At 41.2% G+C, this 24,101-nt stretch overlaps 1 protein-coding gene across 5 annotated transcripts in view; it reads left to right on the top strand.

The window, feature by feature from the left end:
* MOBP (myelin associated oligodendrocyte basic protein) overlaps positions 1-24,101 on the top strand; it is a 60,309-nt gene that overhangs the window by 9,840 nt on the left and 26,368 nt on the right. For 2 of the 5 annotated variants that reach the window (XR_001880795.1, XR_001880797.1), the window contains exons 2-4: positions 1,015-1,096; positions 23,063-23,272; positions 23,532-23,881. Coding sequence is in view for 1 of the 5 variants with exons in the window: in XM_017848786.1 (XP_017704275.1) it covers positions 23,067-23,272; positions 23,532-23,847 (522 nt within the window). In the remaining 4 variants the exon portion in view is untranslated. Of the gene's footprint in view, positions 1-1,014; positions 1,097-20,436; positions 20,503-23,062; positions 23,273-23,531; positions 23,995-24,101 lie in introns of those variants that run through there. The other 3 variants (XR_001880796.1, XR_001880798.1, XM_017848786.1) reach the window with 3 other exon arrangements.

Raw genomic sequence — 24,101 nt, 5'->3', positions numbered from 1 at the left:
GGGTTTCACCATCTTGGCCAACTGCTCTCGAACTCCCGACCTCGTGATCCACCTGCCTCGGCCTCCCAAAGTGCTGGGATTACAGGCGTGAGCCACCGCGCACGGCCCTGATCATTTTTCTAAATAAGAAGCTTGTAGACTCATAGGATTTCAATTATTCTGTCAAGCAGAGGGGAGAAAAGAAACGTGCTAGTGATCCTTATCTGATTTCACTTGAAACTCTTACAAAGATTTCTATAGTTCATTACACAAAGTTTTCAATTACATTCTTATTACTAGAATAAAAATGATCAACTAAGAGAACCAATCAGAATTACAGGGTTCTTTTGGAGGCAATTTTTGTGTCTAGAATCTTTACAATCTTATAAGACCTTTTTTTTTTCCCAAATAGCCCTTCCAAGATCTGATATATATTAATAAGGAATGGGACCAAGGGTTATGAATAGTCATGTAAACTTCCATATTTCATAGGAAAACAATATTAATATCCTCTGGAAGTTCTCAATTTAATGCTTTATCAAACTGGATTTTTTCCTGTAATTTACAGCACGAAGAACACATCTCTTCTTTGAGAGCCGTAGAAAAGGAGGAGGATATTCCTTAAGCTCATTTCTTGGGATGATTTATTTGATTGTCAAGATTTGTGTTTTTAGACCCAGACTCTGGAATTTCATTTATCAAGTTTATAAGCAAAAATTAGGCTTGTAAAGCTCAAATTTACTAGGAAAAATGAAAAAAGAACTACAGATTTTCTATATAATGACAGTGAATTAACTGGACATATAGCATTTTTTTTCTGTATAATGTTAAGGTGGTTATTAAAAGTTTACATGTGATTTTGTGACTATATCTTTCCTCCATCCCTCAGCTGTCAGATGGCATGTAGATCAAACGTCATAATCCTCCCTAGGATTGTGAGAGTGAAGCTCCATGTATAACACACTTGAATTAACTGCAACCTGAGTAACCAAAACACTGTATTAACCAGAGCATATTCTACTGCTTCACTTTTAGGAAAAAAAAAAAGAAGCAAATGATACCAAGACAAGCTCATAACAGAGATCCAATCAGCAGATGTGTACGGATGAAAATACAGGTACAAATGAATTGCTTGCAGCCTTTTGGATCTGCATCTAAATTTTTGTGTAATGATGACTAGTATTCAGAATGTCACAGTAGAATGCAGAATCAGCAAAAGAATAAGCAATCAAATTTTCAGTAAGAGTTAAACACTTCTTTAGTATGTCCAGGTGGCTCACCCTATTCTAGGTTCTGGGAGCAGAAATATATAAAAAAAAATTTATCTACCCCAGAGGGTCTATGACCCAAGCCACCGTGTGTCTGTACTTGACAAACCCACATATCATGCACAGTGGAACAGCCATTCTCTGATAAACAGACTTCCTCCTTTTATATTCCCAAACTCTCTGCAGGAGAGCCCTTCCATCTTTTTGTGTTAACTGAATCTAGCCTGTTCTCTGAGAACAAGGCTTTATGTGTTAGCCTTTCAAATGGCGGCCACTTTACACTCCAGGTAGCTCCAGGTTTGAGAGTGGGGTCAGTGTCCTCCCTATTGCCACTTTTAGGCTACCATGCCTTCACCCTCTAGTTAAATCTCTGCATTTTGAAGCTTGTGCTGCATTCCTGCCAGACTTCACCGGGCCTCCAAGTCGCACCTCCTCCTTTGCTGATGGTTTTTCACTGGGCTGCCCACTCCCTCTCCACTTAGGTGACTTTACTATTTACTTGAATGAACTATTCACCACTCCAGTGAATTATCCACTCTGCTCATCCATCTATTGTCATTGTGTGACCATTGTCAATACCTGAAACTACTCCATCAACCAAACAGTGCAAACATCTAGCATCTCATTCACCATCTTCCTTTCTTTTCATTTGTTATACATATCCCATTACAAGTCTTCTTTCACTAGGTGCTTCTAGTTGACTTGCCCTTTCACCTCCCATTCATTTACCTATCCATTCATCTATCACCTTTTTCTACCTTCTATTTTCTTCACATTACTGATAGATTCTAAGATCCATTACTTCAATTCTTCTCTTGCAAATTGTCAGGCAAATTCCACCCGGGATGAACCTATCCACCTCCTCTATGTCTATACCCAGGCTGCTAAGAAAAACTGAAGAATAACAGAGTGAAGCAGATTTGTATTTCTGCAAATTAATGGTCAGTGACCTCAACTAGACTTTCAAAACTGGCCGGTCTAATTTCTACAAAATCTCTCTTAAACCCATTCTATTCCTCTCAAGCCTCCAACTCTCTTTCTCTCAGCATTTTCCATTTCACTGGAAAATGGAAACTATTAGATGGAGACTTCATACGGTCAAAAGTCTTCTCTCTTCTAACAAAGGCCAATGATTTTGCATGTGGTCTGCACTCTAGCTTCTCAGATTTTTCTCAAGAATATTAATAATTTCCTGTCTTTCTGATATTATTTCTATTTCTTCCTCTCTACATCCCATTAGCACTTATGCATGCTCCAATTTATCTCATTACTACAAGCAACTCAACAAACCAGCCAAACATCTCCCTCTGCCCCCACAAAGGACCCTTTGCAAACCACATGCTTCTCTGGCTACTGCCAGTCTCTCCCACTGTTCTCAAATTTCTGGGCTGGGTTGCCCATAGTTTCTCTTTCTATCTTTAGTCGCTATTCCCTCCATAAACCCTCAAATTCAACTTCTGTTTCAACAACTCCATGGAATCAACTCTTGCTAAAGTCACCAATTATTTTCATACTACTTAATCAAATGTACTCTTGTAGTCCTCATATCACGCCACCTTTCAGAATCATTCTACAAAGTTGACCATTCCTTCTGTTGAAATACTTTTTCCCTTTGATTCCCATGATGTCACATGCTCCTAGTTTCTCTTCTACCTCTCTCATTCAGCCACCAAGGCAATCCCATCCACTCTCATGGCTTCAATTGCTACCTATACTCCAACAACTTTCAAATTCTATCTCTAGCCAACTTCTCCTCTGAACTATTCACATGACATCTTCATCTAGAAGCCTTCAAACACCTCTACTTGAATGCATTAAAAGTGAACACATGCTTCTGTTTTTTCCCCAAACCTTCTTTTTCTCCAGTAGATACTTCCAACACCTATCTAATTGCTCAAACGACATACCTTGGATATACCCTTGACTCCTTCTCATTACCACTTCTTATGTGCAACGAATTACCAAGTCTTGTTAATTCTACTCTTGGAATATTTTGTCACCACCATCATTAGTCACATGGCCTCCTGGAATGGGCTTTGCCCACAAAAACTATTTTCCTCAAAGCTATGGAAGTGAGCTTACAAAAATGCACCTCTGATTATGACATATTTCTACTTTAATATCCTTCAGTATATTAAGGATTTCCCTCCCTTCTAGTATTTTTTGACCTACAAAGCATGTCAGTTCACAGCCTCTGATTTCCTCTCCAGCCCATCCTGCTCCACTCTCCTTCTTACATACATTGTTGTTATAGCCACACTGGTCTTGTTCTAAGTCCTCAAATGTACCTCCTCAACCCCAACTCAGAGACTTCTGTCCCAAACACTCTAGGCTTACTCCTCCCTCTGCTGCAATAACATTGACTCACTCTTCAGCTCCTACCCTCCAAGAAGCCTTCCCTGACCTCTTATCCTAGTTAAGATCCTCATCTATATAGACTCATTGCCAACTGTACTTTTCCTTCAAGGCACTAGTCACAAATCTAATTAAACAACTACTTCTGAAGATGGTACTTGTTTAACGTGTGTCCTCCTTGCTAGAATGTGCACTCCTGAGGTCAGGGTCTTTGTTCATTGTCATATTGTCAGGGGCTAACTTTATGTTTGGCTTATCATATGTGCTCAGTGACTGCTTTTTTGAATGAATGAATAATTTTAATATAACATGGTAAGTATAAAGATGGAGGCATAGAGATTGCAAAATGGAACAGAGATAAGTGGCATTTCATTCAGCCAAGGAAGTCTACCAGTGTAATTGCTATTGTGTGACTCAGATGATGGTCTTGAACACAAAATTTGGGAATAGGGTGGTCAGCAACCTAGTGCTTATTTCAGCTTGTGTCTCCAGCTCGGCCTCTTCTTTGTCTCTCAAAGAATGGAACCCCTGGAAAACCCAAGGCAGCTTAGTAGCTATCACCATTCACTAGTTGTAGGCAGAGCAATAATTTAACCCATCAGATAATCTGAGTTCTCTTCTTAAGTCCCCTGCTATGACCACAGATCACTTAGGTTTTTCTATAAAGCAACACAATTTGGGAGATTGGTTGTCTTCCCCATCATTCAGGAAAGAATTATAAGAGGATTTGTTTTATCTACATATGTATACATTCAAAATCCCATCATTTTCATAGGAGAAACAAACCATCCTTATTTCCTTATTTCTTACACCACAAACTCTGGATTAAGAAAGGCAAATAATTGTAAAACCTAGTACACTTTGAAATTAGGATGCTTTCTATGGAGAGACAATTTTATGCCAAAACCTTACTTTTTAAACTACCCTTGCTGGGAACCTGACAAAAGCAGCCCGAGGCCTACATAACATCCCAGGGGACAGAAGCATCTGGGGATTTTTAAGACACTTTCAATCCAATCAGTTTCAACGTTCATTCATTGAGTGGATGGTGAAACAGAACGCTGAGGATTCAGACAGAAACTGTCCTCAAAGAGCTCATGCTGAGATCACAGACATATAGCCACATTATTATAACATAATCCACAAATAGAAGTATGTACGAGTTATAAAGATAGCCCAGAGAGGGACAGATCTTTTTGGGGGATCAAATCCTGATGAGGTAAGACCTCAGCTGGGTTGTTAAGGATGAATAGGTATTTACCACACAAACATGATGGGGAAAAGGCATTCCAGGGAAAGGTCCATCTTCTGATCACAGGATAATGCTTCTGGCCTGTACCAGCAAGAAATGGTGTGGGAGGTGAAGGACAGAGACCAAGCCATGAGGGGTCTATGTGCCATATTAATTGAGAAACAAGGACTTGGTTCTGTAACTGAGGGGACCCTTAAAGTTTTTGAGTAGGGACAGATATAATCAAATTCACATCATCTCTGTAGCAACGTGATGGATAGATAAGGGAAAAGTGAGTCTAGAGTCAGGGCTGGCCAGCAGATAAACAGAGAGACCAGCTGGGCCCGCCTGTCCCCTCAGCCTGTGGAATATTCATCCATATACAATTTCAGGCTAAATTTGAGTGTTCATAAGCTAAAACCATGTATTGTATAATTTTAGATACAAGAAACTGAAGGGTATCATGTTATTTACATAACATTCAGAAAACTACTGCACTTCTTGAATGTTTATCTGGCCCTACTATAATAAGTGAAGGTTTTACTCCTGAAATGTTGCTAAATAAATTATCTGTGTGCTAAAGATAACAACCTTAGGTCACACCCTTTCCTTTCCCTTAGAATAGCTGGAAGCAGGTAGAGTTTGTTCATCAGAAGGGACTTTTGCACAACTTTATGAGATAGTTGCAGGTAGGCAGTGTGGTTCTTGGACCACATTAGTTGGTCCTTGTTGCCTAAAACAAAGCAAAACAATGAGGGCACTTAACATGGCTTTGTTTTGTGTCCCCACATGGGTCTTCAAAATAATTAGGACTCTTTTATGTTTTCATTTTTTCATAGTCTTAGCAGGTCCCCACATCAGTATTAGATTTTGACATCTTGCTGCTTTCTGTGGAAGAGCACCCAGATTCCAAATAAATATGTGTATGAAATTTTCCATTACCGGGCACTAGTTTGTCACCAACAATCTACTGTTCAACATTTATTGTACTAATTTGTAAACATAATCGTTGTCACGGAGACAAATGGATAAACAAGGACAGACAGATAATGACATCTTTAGAGACAGCATGTAGTAGTTATAGCTAAACTTTGGGTCCTACAGTTTTGTGTTTTTGCTGCTGTGAACTGACGAACACAGAAGCCATTGTTTTTACTGTGTGAATCTACACTCAGAGAAAAAGGGTCAGCCTCTGGTCTGAGAGGATTAGCAAGGTTTTAGAGACTACTAAAGGTCTCTAAGGGTGAATGTGGAATGAAATTACTCTTCAGGAAACATGGATAATTTTTGTCACAGCTAAGGAGTTGGGGCTGAGCAGTTTTGGAAGGCTGTGAAAGTTTTGAAAGGCATATGTGAAAACCTGGACCAGGAGTGGAATCTTTGGACCCCCAGTTGTTATTCCAAAATAGCCCTTGTAGAAGCACCCGTGTGCACTCCTCACTTGCAGGAAGTCATGGGTTCTTTCTGACAGCCCGGGGCTCACTGTCCTGTGGGCGTTCCTCTCACCAAGTGCGAGTCCAGTCAGTGGTGGTTGAATGGACCCACCTCCCTCACCAGTGCCTCTGATTGGCTGCTTCCCCCTACCCCCCACCTGACGTCATTTCCCCTGTTTTTGAGGACCAATCAGGATGGACACAAACGATGCTTCCTTACTGTCCTTTGCCTTTCTCTGAGTACTACATAGTTAAGAATATTTGTGGGCCGGGCGCGGTGGCTCAAGCCTGTAATCCCAGCACTTTGGGAGGCCGAGACGGGCGGATGACGAGGTCGGGAGATCAGGGACCATCCTGGCTCAACCGGTGGAAACCCCGTCTCTACTCGAACCAAAAAAAAAAAAAAAACTACAAAAACTAGCCGGCGCGAGGTGGCGGGTGCTGTACAGTCCAGCACCCCGGGGCCTCGAGCGAGAATGGCGCTGAAACCGCGGGAACGGCAAGCCCTCTTGCAGTTGGACGCCTGAACATCCGACCCAGCCAAAAAAAACCACGCCTTGCGTGACAGAAGAGCGAAGACTCCCGTCCAAAAAAAAAAAAAAAAAAAAAAAAAAAAAAGAGTATTTGTACTATAATTGCTAGCTATAAAAGATACCTCATTTTCTATTATTTCTCCATTTGTCTACTTTTTTTAAAAAAAATTTACAGTTTGTTTTAATGTAAACATCCTGGTTACTAAAACTTTATACGTTTATATGTTGGCATATTTTCTTCTATACCAGCATTGGTCTTTTAACTTGTAACCTCAAGTTGTATAAAATAATCCTTTTAGTCTATAAAATAGTCTTTATGATTTGCTTTCCTCCTGTTCACGTTTGCTGTGTTAGAAGGAGCATAGTGTCAGGGTTAGGCATACATTCTAGTTTACCTTGGTTGGGGTTCTGGGACTCCATTTACTAGCTCTGTGATCTTGGTTGAGTTATCTGACTTCTCTGAATCTCTCATTTGCAAAACGGGGCTATTATGAGGTTATGAGGATGAAATAAGTTAAATACATAAAGCCCTTGAACAGTGCCTGGTTTGTATCTCATTCCACGTGTTTGCTATTATAATTTTTTTTCTAGGGTATTTGTTCTAATTTCTTCTTGTCTTTTTTTAGGGTAGTCCATCCATTTCCTGACTCTATTAAATAAAATAAAATAAAAATACTCCCTCTGTTGTGATCCATGCTACTATACATATGTGTAGTGTATGTGTAGTGTTCAGTATGAAAGTACATACTATACTTCCAGCCACTTCCTCCGAAGGGGCTCTTCCCCAACTGTGTGTGCGAGTTCCTGTTTGTCTACAAGTCTCTTCACTTGATGTCAGGCTATTTAACTTTTACCCATCTGATTCTTGTAGAATGGTATCAATTGTTATAATCTGTGTCTTTTTGATAATTGATGAGTTTGAATGTATTTTTATATGCTTATGGGTCATCCGTGACTTCCTCCTGTGTAAATTGCCTTTTCATATGATTTGCCCAGTTTTCTTTTGGGTTGCTTTTTCTTGATGATTCGTAGGAGTTCTTTAAATATTCTGGGTAGGAATTATTTGTATATTATATGTGTTGCGTTCTCCCAGTGTTCCTTAACTTTTGACTATATTTATTGTGTCTTTTGATGTATAGTAGCTTTTATTTGTTTTTTAACTTCTGTTTTTAGAGACAGGGTCTGGCTTTGCTGCCCAGGCTAGAGTGCCGTGGTGTGATCATCGCTCACTGCAACTGCCATCTCCCAGGCTCAAGAGATCCTTTCACCTCAGCCTTCTGAGTAGCTGGGACTATAGGCATGTGATATCATGCCAAGCTAATTAAAAAAAAAAAATGTAGGGATAGTCTTGCTATGTTGCCCAGGCTGGTCTCAAACTCCAGCCTGGCCTCAAATGATTCTGCCTCAGCCTCCCAAAATACTGGGATTACAAGCATGAGCTACCATGCCCAGCCAGTAGTTTTTAATTTTGATGTAATCACTTCTCCTTGCAAGTTAATTTTATCAACATTATTTGTTGAAGAATCCATCTGCCCTCTACCAATTTATAATAATATTCCTATCATATATTAAGTTCTCTTGTTAATATGGATATGTTTCTGAGTTCTATTTTTGAATAGAACCGTTCCACTTATCTATTTCTGGGCAATGGCACACTGTTTTAATTACTATTGCTTAGTAATGTGTTTGGATATCTGGTATGAAAAGTCCTGTCATTCTTATCAGAATTTTCTATTTTTTTTTTTGAGACAGAGTCTTGCTCTGTCACCCAGGCTGGAGTGCATTGGCGTGATCTCTGCTCACTGCAAGCCTGGCCTCCCGGATTCATGCCATTCTCCTGCCTCAGCCTCCCGAGTAGCTGGGACTACAGGCACTCGCCACCTCGCCCAGCTAGTTTTTTTTTTTGTATTTTTTAGTAGAGACAGGGTTTCACCATGTTAGCCAGGATGGTCTCGATCTCCTGACCTCGTGATCCGCCCGTCTCGGCCTCCCAAAGTGCTGGGATTACAGGCTTGAGCCACCGCGTCCGGCTGGAAATGTTTACATCTTTATGATAAAGACTTTTTTCTATCTATGCACAATTTTTCCTTCTATTTATTCGTGCATTCTTTTATACTTTCACTGAAGTTTTGAAATTTTTTGTCAAAACAATCCATACATTTTAGTATTTGATTTATTTCTAGGTACTTCAGGATTCTTGTTGCTATTGTAAATAAAATATTTTTCAGTTATTTTTTTCCATACTCCCTCTCTCCCTGGGTGTTCTCCTATGTTCCCTTGGCTGTAAATCTCATTTTTATGTCAAACACAGTTCAATTCATTTCTGCCCTTCTCTCTTGAGATTTCTCAATCCACATGACCAATCATTCCCTTCTACAGACACTTGGAGGTTTCAGAAGTATCTCACACTGAACATGTCTAAGATTGAACTCTTGATTCTTTCTTCCCCATCCCTAAACCATTCCCCCACCTTAGAAAAATGATTGACTGTCTACCTAATTTCTCCTGGAGACATCCTGGATGTCTGTGCTTCCTTGCTGGCATTCAGTCTGTCTGCTTGTCCTGTTCACTGTTAGGTTTCTTTTCTTGCTTATGCTGTACTCTTACCTATCCCAGACTAGTCTGTTAGGTGGCACCATCAGCACTTAGACCTTTAGAAGCATCTCAGGCTTAACCCGTGTGGAACATAGTAGGTACTCAATTAATATTTGTTGAATACATAAATGTTTAAAACTATACCCTTACCTTTTCCCCTGCAGTCTCCCCCACCTCAGTAAATTGCTTCATTGGGCATTTGCTTAAGTCATAAGTGTGGCAATCATCCTTGCCTTATTCTTTACAACAAGTCACACATCCAGTTTGTCCTTATGTTCTATTAATTTTGCCTCTAAAATCAACCTCCACTGCTACTGCCCTTGTCAAAGTCTCTGTCATGTCTCACTGGTTTTCCTGTTTCCTCTCCTGCTTACTTCTAATCTATATTGCAAGGAGCTTGAGTGATCTTCATGGAACCTAAATATGGTGATATATCTCCTTTAGTCAAGACCTTTCAACACCTTCCTATCCTTCCCATTCCTTAGCTCACTTTCAAGGGCCTGCCTAGTCTTGATCATGCCTTACCCCTAGCTTCAATGTTCCCCTCCCTCACTCTGTTTCAGCCACTCTGTTTTCTGGTTTCTTGGGGACATCAAGTCTCAAGGTCTCTGTCTGTAACTGTTTTCTCCCTCATGTGTGGATGGCTCCCACTTATGTTTTGGATCTCAAATTAAATTTCATTTCTTCAGAAATACTTCCTTAGCCCTCTAATCTAAATTTGTCTCATTTCTATATTGTCTCCTAGCACCCAGTTCCTTCCTTTTAGAGCCCTAATCACATTTCAGTCATACATTGGATATACTACTAATGGGATAAGAGATGGTCTGTTAATGTCTTCTTCTCTGTACCCCAAGCTCTGTGAGCATAGGGACCTTCTTGGTCTTGTTCACCATGTGCACTTAAAGGTACTCAATAAATCTTCAAATGGATGACTGTTAGTATTGTATTTGGCTGCCTTTACCTTCAGTTATCTTATGTATATATTCTTTGTGCATATAGACTGATATCATCTGCCTTTCCTGTCAGTGGGGTCTATTGTGATCATAAATAAATTATCTCAGTAGCTCCTACCTACTGTTCAGGGGGTCCTTGTCAGCCTTAAAATTAGCACCAAGAATTGCTCTCCAGGGTACTAATATATCTCACCTATTCAAGGCAGGATCTGGGTGTATGGTTCCCTCCCTGGCTCCTGTCCGGGCCCCTGGTGAGAGTGCTACCTCTGAAGGTGACTGAGGATAACAGAGAGAGCTGTAAGTTCCTTCGAGCTGACTACCACATTGACGGTTAACTGGCTTCAGCTGGGATGGCTGGCCACTCCGAGTTTCTGCCATATAATTAATGACCTAGCTTCCTGCTGCTTTCAGTTGATATTATAGAAGTATTTTCTTTTGTCAATACAACCTCTTCATAAGCACCTTTAAAAATGGATGTCTAATATTCAGTTGGTCTTCAAATGACTACAAAATATTTCTGTAATTAGCTAATTATAGGAATATTAATAATTAAATAACAATCAAATCCTTACTGCTTACATTGTATTTGCATACTTTGCAAACGTACAAGATCTCCCCACTCATCTTCTCTTCTTTAATAAGCTAGGCTGGCCGGACGCGGTGGCTCAAGCCTGTAATCCCAGCACTTTGGGAGGCCGAGACGGGTGGATCACGAGGTCAGGAGATCGAGACCATCCTGGTCTACACGGTGAAACCCCGTCTCTACTAAAAAATACAAAAAACTAGCCCGGCGAGATGGCGGGCGCCTGTAGTCCCAGCTACTCGGGAGGCTGAGGCAGGAGAATGGCGTAAACCCGGGAGGCGGAGCTTGCAGTGAGCCGAGATCCGGCCACTGCACTCCAGCCTGGGCGACAGAGCGAGACTCCGTCTCAAAAAAAAAAAAAAAAAAAAAAAAAAAAAAAAAAAAAAAAGCTAGGCTGACTTTAGGAAAGATAAAGAATAGTGAATGCTTCACTTTTTCTGTTTTGGTAATTTTGTTACCACTCCTGTTTCTGGGGAATACGCAGAAATAAAGTTTGGGATTTTCCTACTATCCTCCCCCTGTCCTCATCAGTTAGAAAATTCCACTTACAATTTTTCGTGCATATTATTATTCTTACTGAAAATATATTTTATTTTGTTTCTCTTCACAGAATGAAAGGTTAAAAGATTTTATTGCTCTCAAGGGCATTGATATTCAAAGAGTAAATATTAAATTGTGAAATGGAGGCAAGGTTTAACAAAAACTCATTAAAGATTGATAAATATTTTAAGACTCAAAGTTAATTCTTCATGCTTTGAAAAAATTCAGTATTTTAAATGTTAGACACTTCATCTTGTTCTTAAAACCAGTTATGATAATTGTAATTCCCAGTTACTTCCATCTCTTCCTTACAATTTTTTCATTTTTTTTTTTTAAGACAGAGTCTCACTCTGTCACCCAGTCTGGAGTGCAGTGGCGTGATCTTGGCTCACTGCAACCTTCACCTCCTGGGCTCAAGCGATTCTCATGCCTCAACCTCCCAAGTAAGCTGGGATTACAGGCATGCACCACCATGTTTGGCTAATTTTTGTACTTTTAGTAAATATGGGGTTTCACCATGTTGGCCAGGCTGTTCTTGAACACCTGACCTCAGGTAATCTGCCCGCCTCAGCCTTCCAAAATGCTGGGATTACAGGTGTGAGCCACTGTGCCTGGCCTCTTCCTTACAGTTTTTTCTAATCATTTGAAGGCACATGGGGTGATGGTGTGGGTTTTGAGAAATTACAGCCATGTACTGGAAGGAATTGAGAAAAATGAAAAGGAAGGCTTAGGAAGAACATTACCTTATTTGCTCAAGTCTTTTCTACTTTGTGAATTTATGGGGGGAATTCTTTGTCCTGTGGAGCACACTCTTAGGTCACTGAAGGGAACACTTTTCCATTCTGTTCCTTAAAGTGGGAACAAAGAAAGAGGCTTGGGATAGGTAATTTATTATGACTATCCTCACCCTTTCTCTAGTGTTAGATATGTCGCAGTGATATCATCCTCTGGACTGTGAATGACAAATTGATGATGTCACTGAGGCCCCATCTCCCCTGTGTGAACAGAGTGGTACGGATTATAATAGACAATTAATCTCACTGGTCAATCATAAGTTGTGCTTATCTTATTTACTTATCTTCTCTGGGACTCAGTTTCTTCATCTGTAAAATAAGGATAAATGTAATCTATCTCGTAGGATTATTACCAGGGTTAAATTGATGATAAATGTCATGAGCTTGGAAGAGTGCCTGATTCACAGTGAGCTCTCCATCAGTAGTACTATTATTAGCTATTATTTACAACTTATGCTTCTCAATGGGTATGATTTAGGAAATAGCAAAATAATACATTTTTGGTTTTTGTAATCATTGCTTTCAAATTGTCTGGCAGCTTACATACCAAGAATCATACCAGACAACTCAGACCACTGAGTTTCCTCGATGGTGTAAAATGCATGTCCTTTCTGCAAAGAAAGCTGAGCCTCAGGTTTGGTGCCTGGAGGTGAAAAGAGAGTAGGCTAGATGTTGAGTCTTTGCCAGGGAGAAGGAGAAAGCAGAAAGAAGAGTTTTTCTAGCCCACAGAAGAGTGGGAAAGGAGAGAGAAAGCAAGCGAGAGAGAGAAAGCTAAAGAGGCAGACGTTTGTTTTCTTTTTTTTAGTTGAAACCTCAAAACCACGGTGGGGGATGTGGTATGGTGTGGTAGAATCATCCAGATATGTTTAAATTTGTTTTGTGTGTGTATGAGGGGCAGTGACACACTGCAACAGGAATAGTGTAGTGGGGGCACTGCAAGCCTCTAGAAAAGGCTGCCCTCAGCCTCATCCAGCGTTGACTGTGAGCGACGGCACAGCTTTTGTTGGCAGGCTGTCTAAGCCAGTGACTCAGAATAACTCTCTTGGTTCCCCACTCATAATGTATGGGAACCAAACATTTCCTAGAATAGATGTGAAGGAGCTGAGAGGACAGCTGGACCAGAATAGGAGGCTACTGACTCAGGAGCCTGATGACCAGTGTCTTTGGTTGGGTCAAGTGGTCAGTATGCAATGTGTGTCATTCATGCTAAAAGGTGGGTGAGACCAGATGAGGCACCCCATGGCAAGGCCCAGCAGAGGACACCACCCAGACCAGTCACCCCTTCCCTCATTGCCATGAAGATACTCAGCTTTCTCATACTCTTATCTACCTTGAAAAGGAAGAAAGGGAGGTGAGAAATAGTCGTGTTAGGAAACAGAACTCTGACTACAAAGTAGGAAGGGATGGTTTCAGCTAGAAGTGACCAAGGCACTATAAACTTATTTTTGGTTGCTCTCTCCCTTCTACTTTCTTTCTCAGCCAACATTCATCATGGGTTGGGCTTGTAATATCACATCAATTCCACAATTACAGATAAATAAAAAAAAAGTTGTGCTTTTTTTTTGTAAAATCAATCTCGATTTGAATAAATTGGAAATTTCTTGCTTTCTTTATTAACCTGAAATTTCTTTCTTAAGTATATATTAAACATCCCATTCCTTAATTCATATAATAGATCTGGAGACTGATCATTATTTTCCTTTGGAGGCTTTGATATCTGAAGCCAGTGTGTTATTCTCACATAGGGTTCAGGTCCTGGGTGCATAGTCGAGGTCAAAGCTTGTCTCCTGTTCTTCCCATGTTGAGTTCTTTATGTCTCCTGTTCTTCCCATGTTGAGTTCTTTATACCAAGAGAAGAACAGACTCTTGCTCATGGTTGTGAGGGAGCTTAGTGAAATAATTGAAGACTATTCTGCTTTCGAAATATTGATCTGCATCTACCCTTCATTCTGCAAACTCTGTACCCATTTAGATGTCTGACTTCCTGTGATGCCATGCAGATATGAAGGGGCATGTGGGCTGCAGCATGTCAACTTACCACTTGCATTTTCTTTCCTTTCCAGAGGACTTCCCAGAACTAAGGGTTACCTGCGGCTTTCATGACATGATTATGCCACATCCCAATTGCTTTTTTCAGAAAAGATGATAAAAAGAAAGCAGGAAGGATGGGAAGAAGGGCAAAAAATCCACTTTATACTCACGGTTTTAATTTCTTCCTGCAGCCTTTTTAGGGAATGGTAAAGCTGTGTTTATAGATACTATGACACTGGTGGTTACATAGAGCTTAATGCCACCGTTAGGATTTGTAATGAAATGTGCATGTAATGATTAAAGTTAGCTAATTAATTTGCATGAATTAGAAAAAGATATAGTGTGTTCACAAAATCTTTCTTTTTCTCATAAAGAGCCCAGTTTTAGAACTTTCAAGGTTAGTTAGAAAGGTCCCTTCCTCTGTTGAACAGACATTTTTGCCTGAACCAGAGCAGAGTCCCCAGTGGAACACGGGACTGCTAGAGAGCATCTGGGGACAGGAAATAAGTGGCTAAGGGCTCTGCAGCTGTTGTGAAAGACACTCTTTGTTCATTCTCTCATTTTTAATCAAACATCTTCTGAATCAGGCATTGAACAGGATTAGGGACAAAAAATTTAAGGAGACAGTGAAACAGTAAAGGTAGCACTAGAGTTTCTAGAGGCTTTCCTAGAATTATTCACAGAACACAAAGGAAGGAGGTACGATCATTACTCTTTGGGGGAAGGGACAGATCTGGAAAGGCTCTCAGGGAGTGTCTTGACTTTGAGCTGAACCTCAAGGGAATGGAGGCATTTGTTGTGCAACTGTTAAGTGGTAAAAGACAGGGGAAGGAACCCTATGGGAAAAGTTCCATAGGCTTGAAATAATCCTGTCTCTTGGGGGCTAGGAATGATTGGGTTGGGCTGGATGCACTTACCAGACGAGGGTTCCTTCTTGAATAAAAAGCCTTATTATTGAAGAAAGGTCATCTTCCCATAGACTTTTTGCCTACTTTTCATTGACTAGAATGTGGTCACATGGGGGAATTGTATAGATTAAACAAGGCATATAGCACTGCCAAACAAAATCAAGGTTCATTACTGAGTAAGGGGAGAGTGGATATTAGGCAGTCTACTAGTCATATTAACCATTATGAGTTTGCTATTTTAAAACTATTAGTGTATGATGTTGGGGATTTCACTTAAATTCTTCCTCAATTTTCTCATCTGTAAAATGGGGATAGTAGGAACTACCTGGAGGGTTGTTTTGGGGAATTACAAATGTTAGATATAAAGCATATGGAACATACTAGGTGCTCAATAAATGGTGCAGAGGTTTTTGTTCTCCTTTCTTTGGGTGCTTCCCTTCACTTTCTTCTCCTTCTTTGAATACTTACTTCACTTTTCTCTCCTCTTTAGTTTTAAGTTATATAGAAACCTGGAGAAGATTATATTTTACAGTTTAAAATTTGTTTTTTTTTTTGTTCATCCTGCCAGAGTTCATAATTACCTTTGCTTGCAATTAGGTGGTATCTTTTGTGAAAACGTCATGCAATGTTTGTAATTTGTTTTTAACCACTAAAGTAAATAAATATGTGATTAATGCTTAAGTATCATCAGAGATACACAGTGAGATAAATAGAGTGTGTCTAAAACATTCAGCAGGATTAGATAGGTCATTTAAACGAATTCTCGTTAGTGAAAGGAAAATATAATTTATAAGTAAGTTATTTACATTAGTTATAGTGCTAGGTTCAATTTTTTATTTACTTTATTTCATTTCATATTTTCAAAGCCCCTCTGAGTTAATTGTTATTATTACAGGAAACTGAATGTAACCAATTAGGAATGTATTTGGTTACATGTAACTGAAATAATAGTGGTTTATACAAGGTGGAAGTTTGTTTGTTTCTCATGAAAAAAGGTGTTCAGAGTTCAAGAGTCCAGGCCAGAAACAGCAAACTCCACAGTCCTCCAGGATTCAGGCTCCTCTGGTATTTTTGCTCCACCACCTCACAGGAAGTGGCTTCACCTGTGAGGTTGAGCTGTGGTCCAAGATGGCTGCTGCACCCAGGAGTAAACTGCTAGACTACAGTTTGTGCACATTTTTATCCTCACTAGACAATCCCAGATTGTTTCCAGAAATGCACAGTCTTTGCAAGCACAGGTAGAACAAGGTCATAAAGCAAATATGAACAACTGTTGGAGTCACTGTCATAGCGACTGCTTTCTCTAACTGCCTTAGAATTAGGAGCCAATGTAACAAAAATAGCTCCATACATTTGGAAATTTTACAATAGATTTTGTAATAACTGATGAATTGAAGAAGAACTCATCCATAATTAAAATGAAGATTAAAAATTATTTTAATATTTGTGGTATGCAGCTAAAGTTGTACAATGGAAAAGGTTATAGCCATAAATGTACATATATGAAGCATTTGACTCAATAAGGAAAAAAAACAACAACACAAATATAAAGAAAATGGAAGAAAAGAAATTATAGGCCAGGTGCAGTGGTTCACGCCTGTAATCCCAGCACTTTGGGAGTCTGAGGTGGGAGGATAACTTGAGCCCAGGGAGATCTCGTCTCTACAGCAAAAGAAAAAAAAAGAAAACAAAAAACAAACAAACAAACAACAACAACAACAACAACAACAACATTAGCTGGGTGTAGTGGCACACACCTGTAGTCCCAGCTACTCAAGAGGCTGAGGCAGGAGGATTGCTTGAGTCCAGGTGGTTGAGGCTGCAGTGAGCTGTGATTGCACCACTGCACTCTAGAATGGGCTACAGAGTGAGACCTTGTCTCAAAAAAAAAAAGAAAGAAAAAAGAAAAAAAGAAGTGCATACAGAAATGAATAAACTGGGGAAAAAAAGAACAAAGAAGAAAACCACTTCCTTACTACTTTTGAAAAAAAAATGAAGTAGATAACTTCTGACAAAAGTACTAAAAAAAATGAGAGAAGATATAAATATAGAATATAAACTATAGAGAAGATTATAATTACAGATTTATTACAAATTAAAAAAACTGTAAGAGAACACTACAGACAACATAAACTTGAAAAGTGAATGATTTTTTCAACAATATAAATTTGAATAATATGTAAGGTGTGGTCCTACTTTTTATTAACTGTATATTTACATGTAAATATTCTCAAAGAAAAAAGTTAACATATTTTACAAGTGACTAACCATGGGGTAAGAATTTATGAATTTGTATTATTTTCTTTTTCTTTTTTTTTGAGACAAAGTCTTGCTGTGTTGCCCAGGCTGGAGTGCAGTGGCATGATGTCAGCTCACTGCAAACTCTGCCTCCTGGGTTCAATTGATTCTCCTGCCTCAGCCTCCTGAGTAGCTGGCATTACAGGCACCTGCCACCATGCCCGGCTAAATTTTTTTTTTTTTTCTTTTTTTGAGATGGAGTTTCACTCTTGTTGCTTGGGCTGGAGTGCAATGGTGCAATGTTGGCTCACTACAACCTCTGCCTCCTGGGTTCAAGCAATTCTGCTGCCTCGGCCTCTCAAGTAGCTGGGATTACAAGCATGCACCACCATGCCCAGCTCATTTTGTATTTTTAGTAGAGACAGGGTTTCTCCATGTTGGTCATGCTGGTCTCGAGCTCCCAACCTCGGGTGATTCGCCCGGCTTAGTCTCCCGAAGTGTTGGGATTACAGGCGTCAGCCACCGCACCTGCCCTGGCTAATTTTTATATTTTTAGTAGAGACAGGGTTTCACCATGTTGACCAGGCAGGTCTTGAACTCCTGACCTCAAGTAATCTGTCTGCCTTGGCCTCCCAAAGCACTGGGATTACAGACACGAACCACCGCACTGGGCGTATTATTTTCATCCATCTGAGTTTTCTAACTTTCAGCAGTGAATATAGATTTTTTAATCCACTAATGGACTGGAGGGGAGGAGCTGCAGATGTGCCTGTGGGTCACACTTCCCTCAGGGCCCATCCCAAGCTTACTGCTAGTCCTGGACAGGGACCCTTCTGGCTCTGGCCGAGAAGTCCTGGTTTCTATTGTGAAGCCTCCAAACTCCATTCTTTGTCTTTCTCTTCTGGAGTGATTTGTTTCCCCAATTTTCAGTCTTTCTTACCCTAGGACATAGACCCATGGATCTTTGAGCCTTATCCCACCCCTGGGTCCATCTCTAGTCCCCCGAAGTCTAGTCTGGGCCCAGCACCTGGAATCCTATTCCTTGGGAGGAGGGTTGAGTCTATAGGAAGCACAAAGCAGTGTTGGACCTGGCTAAAGTCCTCGGGATGTTGGAGTCACACAGATGTGGATTCAAATCCCTTGCTGCCTCTTACTGGCTTATAGATTTAGTCGAGTTCCTTAGACTTTCCATCTTTAGTTCGTTAATAACGCCACATTATAAAATGAGATAAAGTATGCAAAACAACCATACACAATGGTGCTCAGTAAATTGTTGCTTCTTCGCTGTTAGTTATTTGCTTTATTAAAGGAAAAACTTTAATAAAACAAATTCAATTTAACAGAGTTTAATTCAGCAAAGAACAATTCACAGATCAGACTGTCCCCAGAACCAGATTAGATTCAGAAGGACTCCAGGGCCGCCACACAGTCAGAAAACATCGATGGACAGAAAAAGGAAAGTGATAAATAGAAACCGAAAGTGAGGTACAGAAACAGCTGGACTGGTTACAGCTGGAATTTGCCTTATTTGAACACAGTTGGCTGTCTGTGATTGACCAAAACTCTGTGATTGGTATAAGATGCAGTTACAATGTACACATCCAGTTAGGTTACAGTTTACTATGTACAAATAAACTGTTAGGCGGAACTTAAAATATGTAAGGATGTGGCTTTAGGCTAAACCTAATTTAACAGCCTGTATTTCCAAGGAATTTACTAGCAATCCTGGTGTGTTAGGAAACGATGACTCTCATTTAGCATGTGGGGCTTAACATTTTTAAATTGGAGGGTGGCGTGGGGCGGATAGTTGAGGAGGCAGTATATAGAACCACTTAACCAGGTACCCCAACTAAGTGCTGTATTTCTGCCACCAGGGAAAAGAGGAGGCCAGTTTTTGTTGTTGTTGTTGTTGTTTTGGAGACGGAGTCTTGCTCTATCGCCCAGGCTGGAGTGCAGTGGTGCGATCTCGGCTCACTGCAATTTCCGCCTCCCGGGTTCAAGCGATTCTCCTGCCTCAGCCGCCCAAGTAGCTGGGATTACAAGCACGTGCCACCACACTTAGCTAATTTTTGTATTTTTAGTAGAGGCCGGGTTTCACCATGTTGGCCAGGATGGTCTCAATCTGCTGACCTCGTGATCTGCCCACCAGTCTTTTCAAAAATATAAACATTTTACTAAAGGAGGGAGAAAATATTATTTTGAAAGTTGGATGCATTTTCAGGTGGTTGTGCTGGGAATGGTGAGGTTCTTCCAGGGAAGGGAATTACTTTTTCTTTCAGGACTATGCATTGATGAGTAACTGGAGGTGGTGCTGTCCTCTGCCTGACATGGTCAGGGGAGACAGGGAGTGAGGGAAGTTGTCACGGAGTAAGAAATAATTTTCCCTTAAAGTGCTGGGGGGAAGAAATGACTGGGCAGGAGTGCAAATGGGCATACAGTGACCCAGGTGTTACATCAGCTGGAGCACTGAGTGGGATTTGAGAATTCATTTAGGGAAGGAATTCAGATCTTCAAATCTCCTTATCCCATATTTCTTAAACAGTTAGGGTAAGAGCTAGATTTTCTGTTATTTGTGATGGGTGCCTGAGCCGTTTGGAAAAGGTGACCCTAGAAGGCTGGAACAATTGGGAATGTCTGAGTTGCCTGTGAAGAGTTGAGTAACAGTCTCTATGTGCTGGGAAGCTGAAGAAATTACTCCTGAAGGTTAGTCCTAAAGTGTTTCATTTTGTTATTTCTGACGGAAAGAGAAACTCTAGATGAACTTAGCGACCTGTGTAGGACTTGGGGAAGGGCTTGGCAGACGTTTGGGGTCTTTGCAATGAATCTGACCCTATAAGTCAGCTGCAGCTTCTCATTGGTCTATACATACCTGTCTGGATAAAGGGCTCCTTTGAATATATCTGATCATCTCCTTTTAAAAATTCAGCAATTTCTCTCCTAGGAGACTGCTACTCATCCTACCTTTCTGAATTTCCATTACTCCTTCTTCCCGCAGCTTGAAGGCAGGTCCACTCCTCCTCCTGGAAGCCTTCCCTTGACTGATTCCTCGCTGAGTTCACAGGTATCTCATCCATGCCCAAGGTTTTGCCCCCTTCCATGAGGTGAAGTGCTTTCAAGATGAGAGCTTTAGGTCCTGAGTTTAGAATGCCCGTTTCTTTGTGGATGTCCTTGGCTTTTTAAACTGATGGTATTTCAGACCAATGAGATGATCTCCCTCCTTCTCATCTACTTAGACCTCTGATTAGCTGATGGCATGACTGTGCTCCCGGTCACACAGGTTACACATTTCACCTGCCTCAATGCCTGTGTCCTGGCTCTATTACGTCTTCCAATTCTGCAGTGTAGATAGGATGAGGGCTTTCAGGGGTAATGCAATTCACTGTGTATCTGCTTAGGTATCAGTATTCCCAAGCCCTCATTTTGGCCAGATGAAATGCCTCTGCCCATGAAGTTTCACCTTGTTCTCTAGCCCAACATATTGCCCTCTCTTCTGTGGACTTTTCATGTCATTGCGCCAGCACATTCTCATGTTCCAGAGCATGCTGGCCTTGTATCACACTTACTGATGTCTGTGGACATTCCTCTACCTACAATGTAAACTCATTGTGAGCAGGATGTTTACCTGATCTACCCACTTCCTCATCTCAGTGACGTGTACTTATTTGGTCTCAGTACATGAGGTTTTTCTGGCCATTAGCACATTATGTGCATTCTAATCACTTAAACTTGCCTGTATCTCCCACTGGTGGATAAGTTTCTTGAGGACTGGACTAAGCATGATTTAGCTTTGTGTCCAGTATGTGAACTGAGCACTGTGCCAGACAAAACCAAAGTGTATAATAAATGTTAAATTAAATGGGCGAAGTTAACTTCATTTATCATTTAGTATTTATTACACCTTAAATAACTCCAACATTAAAAGTTTAGGGTTAAAAAAATGAAAGGTTTGGCAAAAGCAGATGAGCCTATAAGGGAAAGGGACAAGGAGAGACTAGAGGTAGAGGAGGAGATCTAAGAGAATGTGGTGTCACAGGAAAGGAAAGAGTTTAGATGGAGACCAAATATGAAGACAACTGGTTTAGCACCATGGAGGTCTCTGGGGAGCTATGTAGAGTCATTTTTCCTTGGGAGGAAAGGACCAGGAGCCACAGTGGGGTACACTGATGAGTGAGTGAGTGGGAGATGTAAAGATGGAGGGAAAAAGTATTAATAATTGTTCAAGAACTTTGCCTATACAAAAAAGGAGGGTAACAGGGAAGCAAAAAGACATGGGAGCAGGATCCAGAGAGGATTTTCTTTTAAAATGGGGCATATGAGTATGTTAAAAGCTGATGGAATGGGGAAAACTTTCTGGGAAAAATATAAAACTTTAATAAGATCTAAGATACTTAATTACATAAAACTAATTATTTTTACATGATAAAATCAAGTGAAATATTGGGAAAGAGTATTTTTAACATCCATAACAGATGTGACACACAATTTGCATGACCACAGAGATGCAAAAACAATGTATTTGTAACTGCATTCTACCTGCTTCTCAGCTGTCATCTCTATTTGTAGCAGAAGACAACCACACCAACAGACAAAAAAATTAAAATATCCCCTCAATGTTATTTAGTTATTTTTCTCTACTCATCCTTAAAAACCCAGATTATAGGTTCTGTCTTCAAGGAATCCATCCTTTTCCCATGATTTCCTTTACCTTTGTACACAATTGTATTGGTCACCATCACACTGTTTTGTAATTACATACTGCACATCTGCGTCTCCAACCTGACCCTGAGTTTGTTGAGAGCAGAGACATTCTCAGTATCCAGTTTATGCCCATTAACTATATTGATTCTTATTGATTGATAGTCACGTAAGTCCCCTGTGGGCTTCAGTGTTTTGTAGTGTTAGGTAGGACTATTTCTGCATTTGTCACATTCCTAAAAGGAATGTTTTCAGTCCCCAGCAAGTTCCCCTGTTGCCCCTTCTGAGTCAGAACCCACCTTCTCCAAATATAACTATGCTCTGATTTCTAGCACCATCGATTAGTTTTGCCTGTTCTTGAACCTCATGTAAAATCAATCATACAGCTCAGCTTGTTTTCTTGTGTCTGACTTCTTTTGTTCAACATTATGTCTGTGAGATCAAAATGTGTTGATGTATGTCAGCAGGTCAGCAGTTTGTTCTTTGTCCTTGTTGTGTAGTATTTTGTTGCATGACTGATGATTGTTTTAATAATAAATAATAATAAACTTTTTTTTTTTTTTTTGCTTTTTAGAGAAAAGCCTTTTCCTAACTCTAGAATATTATTTAGTCAAGAATATGTTTGGTTTTAAATGTTTTCCTATGTTACATGGGTCTCTAAAACATAAGGAAAACAAGAGCCCATGTTTATTTTCCTCCTTGAAAACAGGATTTTAAAAAATACACAAATGAAAATTAATGAACTCTTAGTAGAGCTCCTTTCCACGGAGTTGGGGGGAAGTTGCTCTGCCAGAGTTTTGCTCTGTAGGACCACCCTGAATGTTACCTTGGACTATGGGAGTAGCAGGGGGCTTCCTGAGTAGAGGGCTCCCTTGCCTGATGTGCGTTTATGTCTCCTTCTGTCTCCTTGCATCGGCGATTTCCAGTAAGATGAGTCAGAAAACGGCCAAGGAGGGTCCCAGACTCTCCAAAAACCAGAAGTACTCCGAGCACTTCAGCATACACTGCTGCCCGCCGTTCACCTTCCTCAATTCCAAGAAGGAGATAGTGGATCGGAAATACAGCATCTGTAAGAGCGGCTGCTTCTACCAGAAGAAAGAGGAGGACTGGATCTGCTGCGCCTGCCAGAAGACCAGGTGAGCGGCCGCCCAGCCCCGCGGCGCCGGCTGGGCACAGCGCGTGGTCTTGGCTCCGGGCACGCCCCTCCCGCTCCGCCCCCCACTCTTCCCCCTAGTCGGCTCCGGGTTAGGCTCCGACACCAGAAGGCACTCCAGGGAGACTGGAAGGTGGGTGGGGGAGCAGGGCCTTCCTACCTGTTTCCAGCTCCTGCCAGCGTCGCTTAAGCAGCAGAGGAGAGCCCTGGCTCCCGCCTCCAGCTTCTTTTGGCCCTCTCAGAACCAGCCGCCGTGCCAAGTCCCCTCAGAAGCCCAAGCAACAGCCAGCTGCGCCCCCCGCGGTGGTCAGAGCGCCAGCCAAGCCACGGTCCCCTCCGAGGTCTGAGCGTCAGCCACGGTCCCCTCCGAGGTCTGAGCGTCAGCCACGGTCCCCTCCAAGGTCTGAGCGTCAGCCACGCCCCCGCCCAGAGGTCCGACCACCGCCAGCCAAGCAGCGTTCCCCTCAGAAGTCCAAGCAACAGCCGCGCAGCAGCCCCCTCAGAGGGCCAGGCGCCAGTCGTGGGGGGTCCCCCGTCAAAGCTTCTAGGTTCTGGTAACACCATCTCTTCCCTTTTGTTCCCCAGCCCTAAGGTTAGTAGCTGCTTCCTGTGTTTACTAACACCGGGCTGTCTCCACGGCCCTTTTCAGCCTTATTACCCAACCTGTGTAATCAACTCCCTCCATTAAATCCCCTCTGGTTGAAATACCTAGTGTGGCTTCTGGTTTCCTCATAGGTGCTATTGGTGCATACTTCGGGTGGCTGTGGCCATTGCTTCCTTTGTTTAATAGAACTGGAAGTTGTTAATCTATC

Source organism: Rhinopithecus bieti, unplaced genomic scaffold (genome assembly GCF_001698545.2).
Source record: "Rhinopithecus bieti isolate Rb0 unplaced genomic scaffold, ASM169854v2 scaffold_31446, whole genome shotgun sequence".
Classification (NCBI taxonomy): Eukaryota; Metazoa; Chordata; class Mammalia; order Primates; family Cercopithecidae; genus Rhinopithecus; species Rhinopithecus bieti.
Note: the sequence above shows the minus strand (reverse complement) of the source record. Positions and strands in the feature narration are given on the sequence as shown.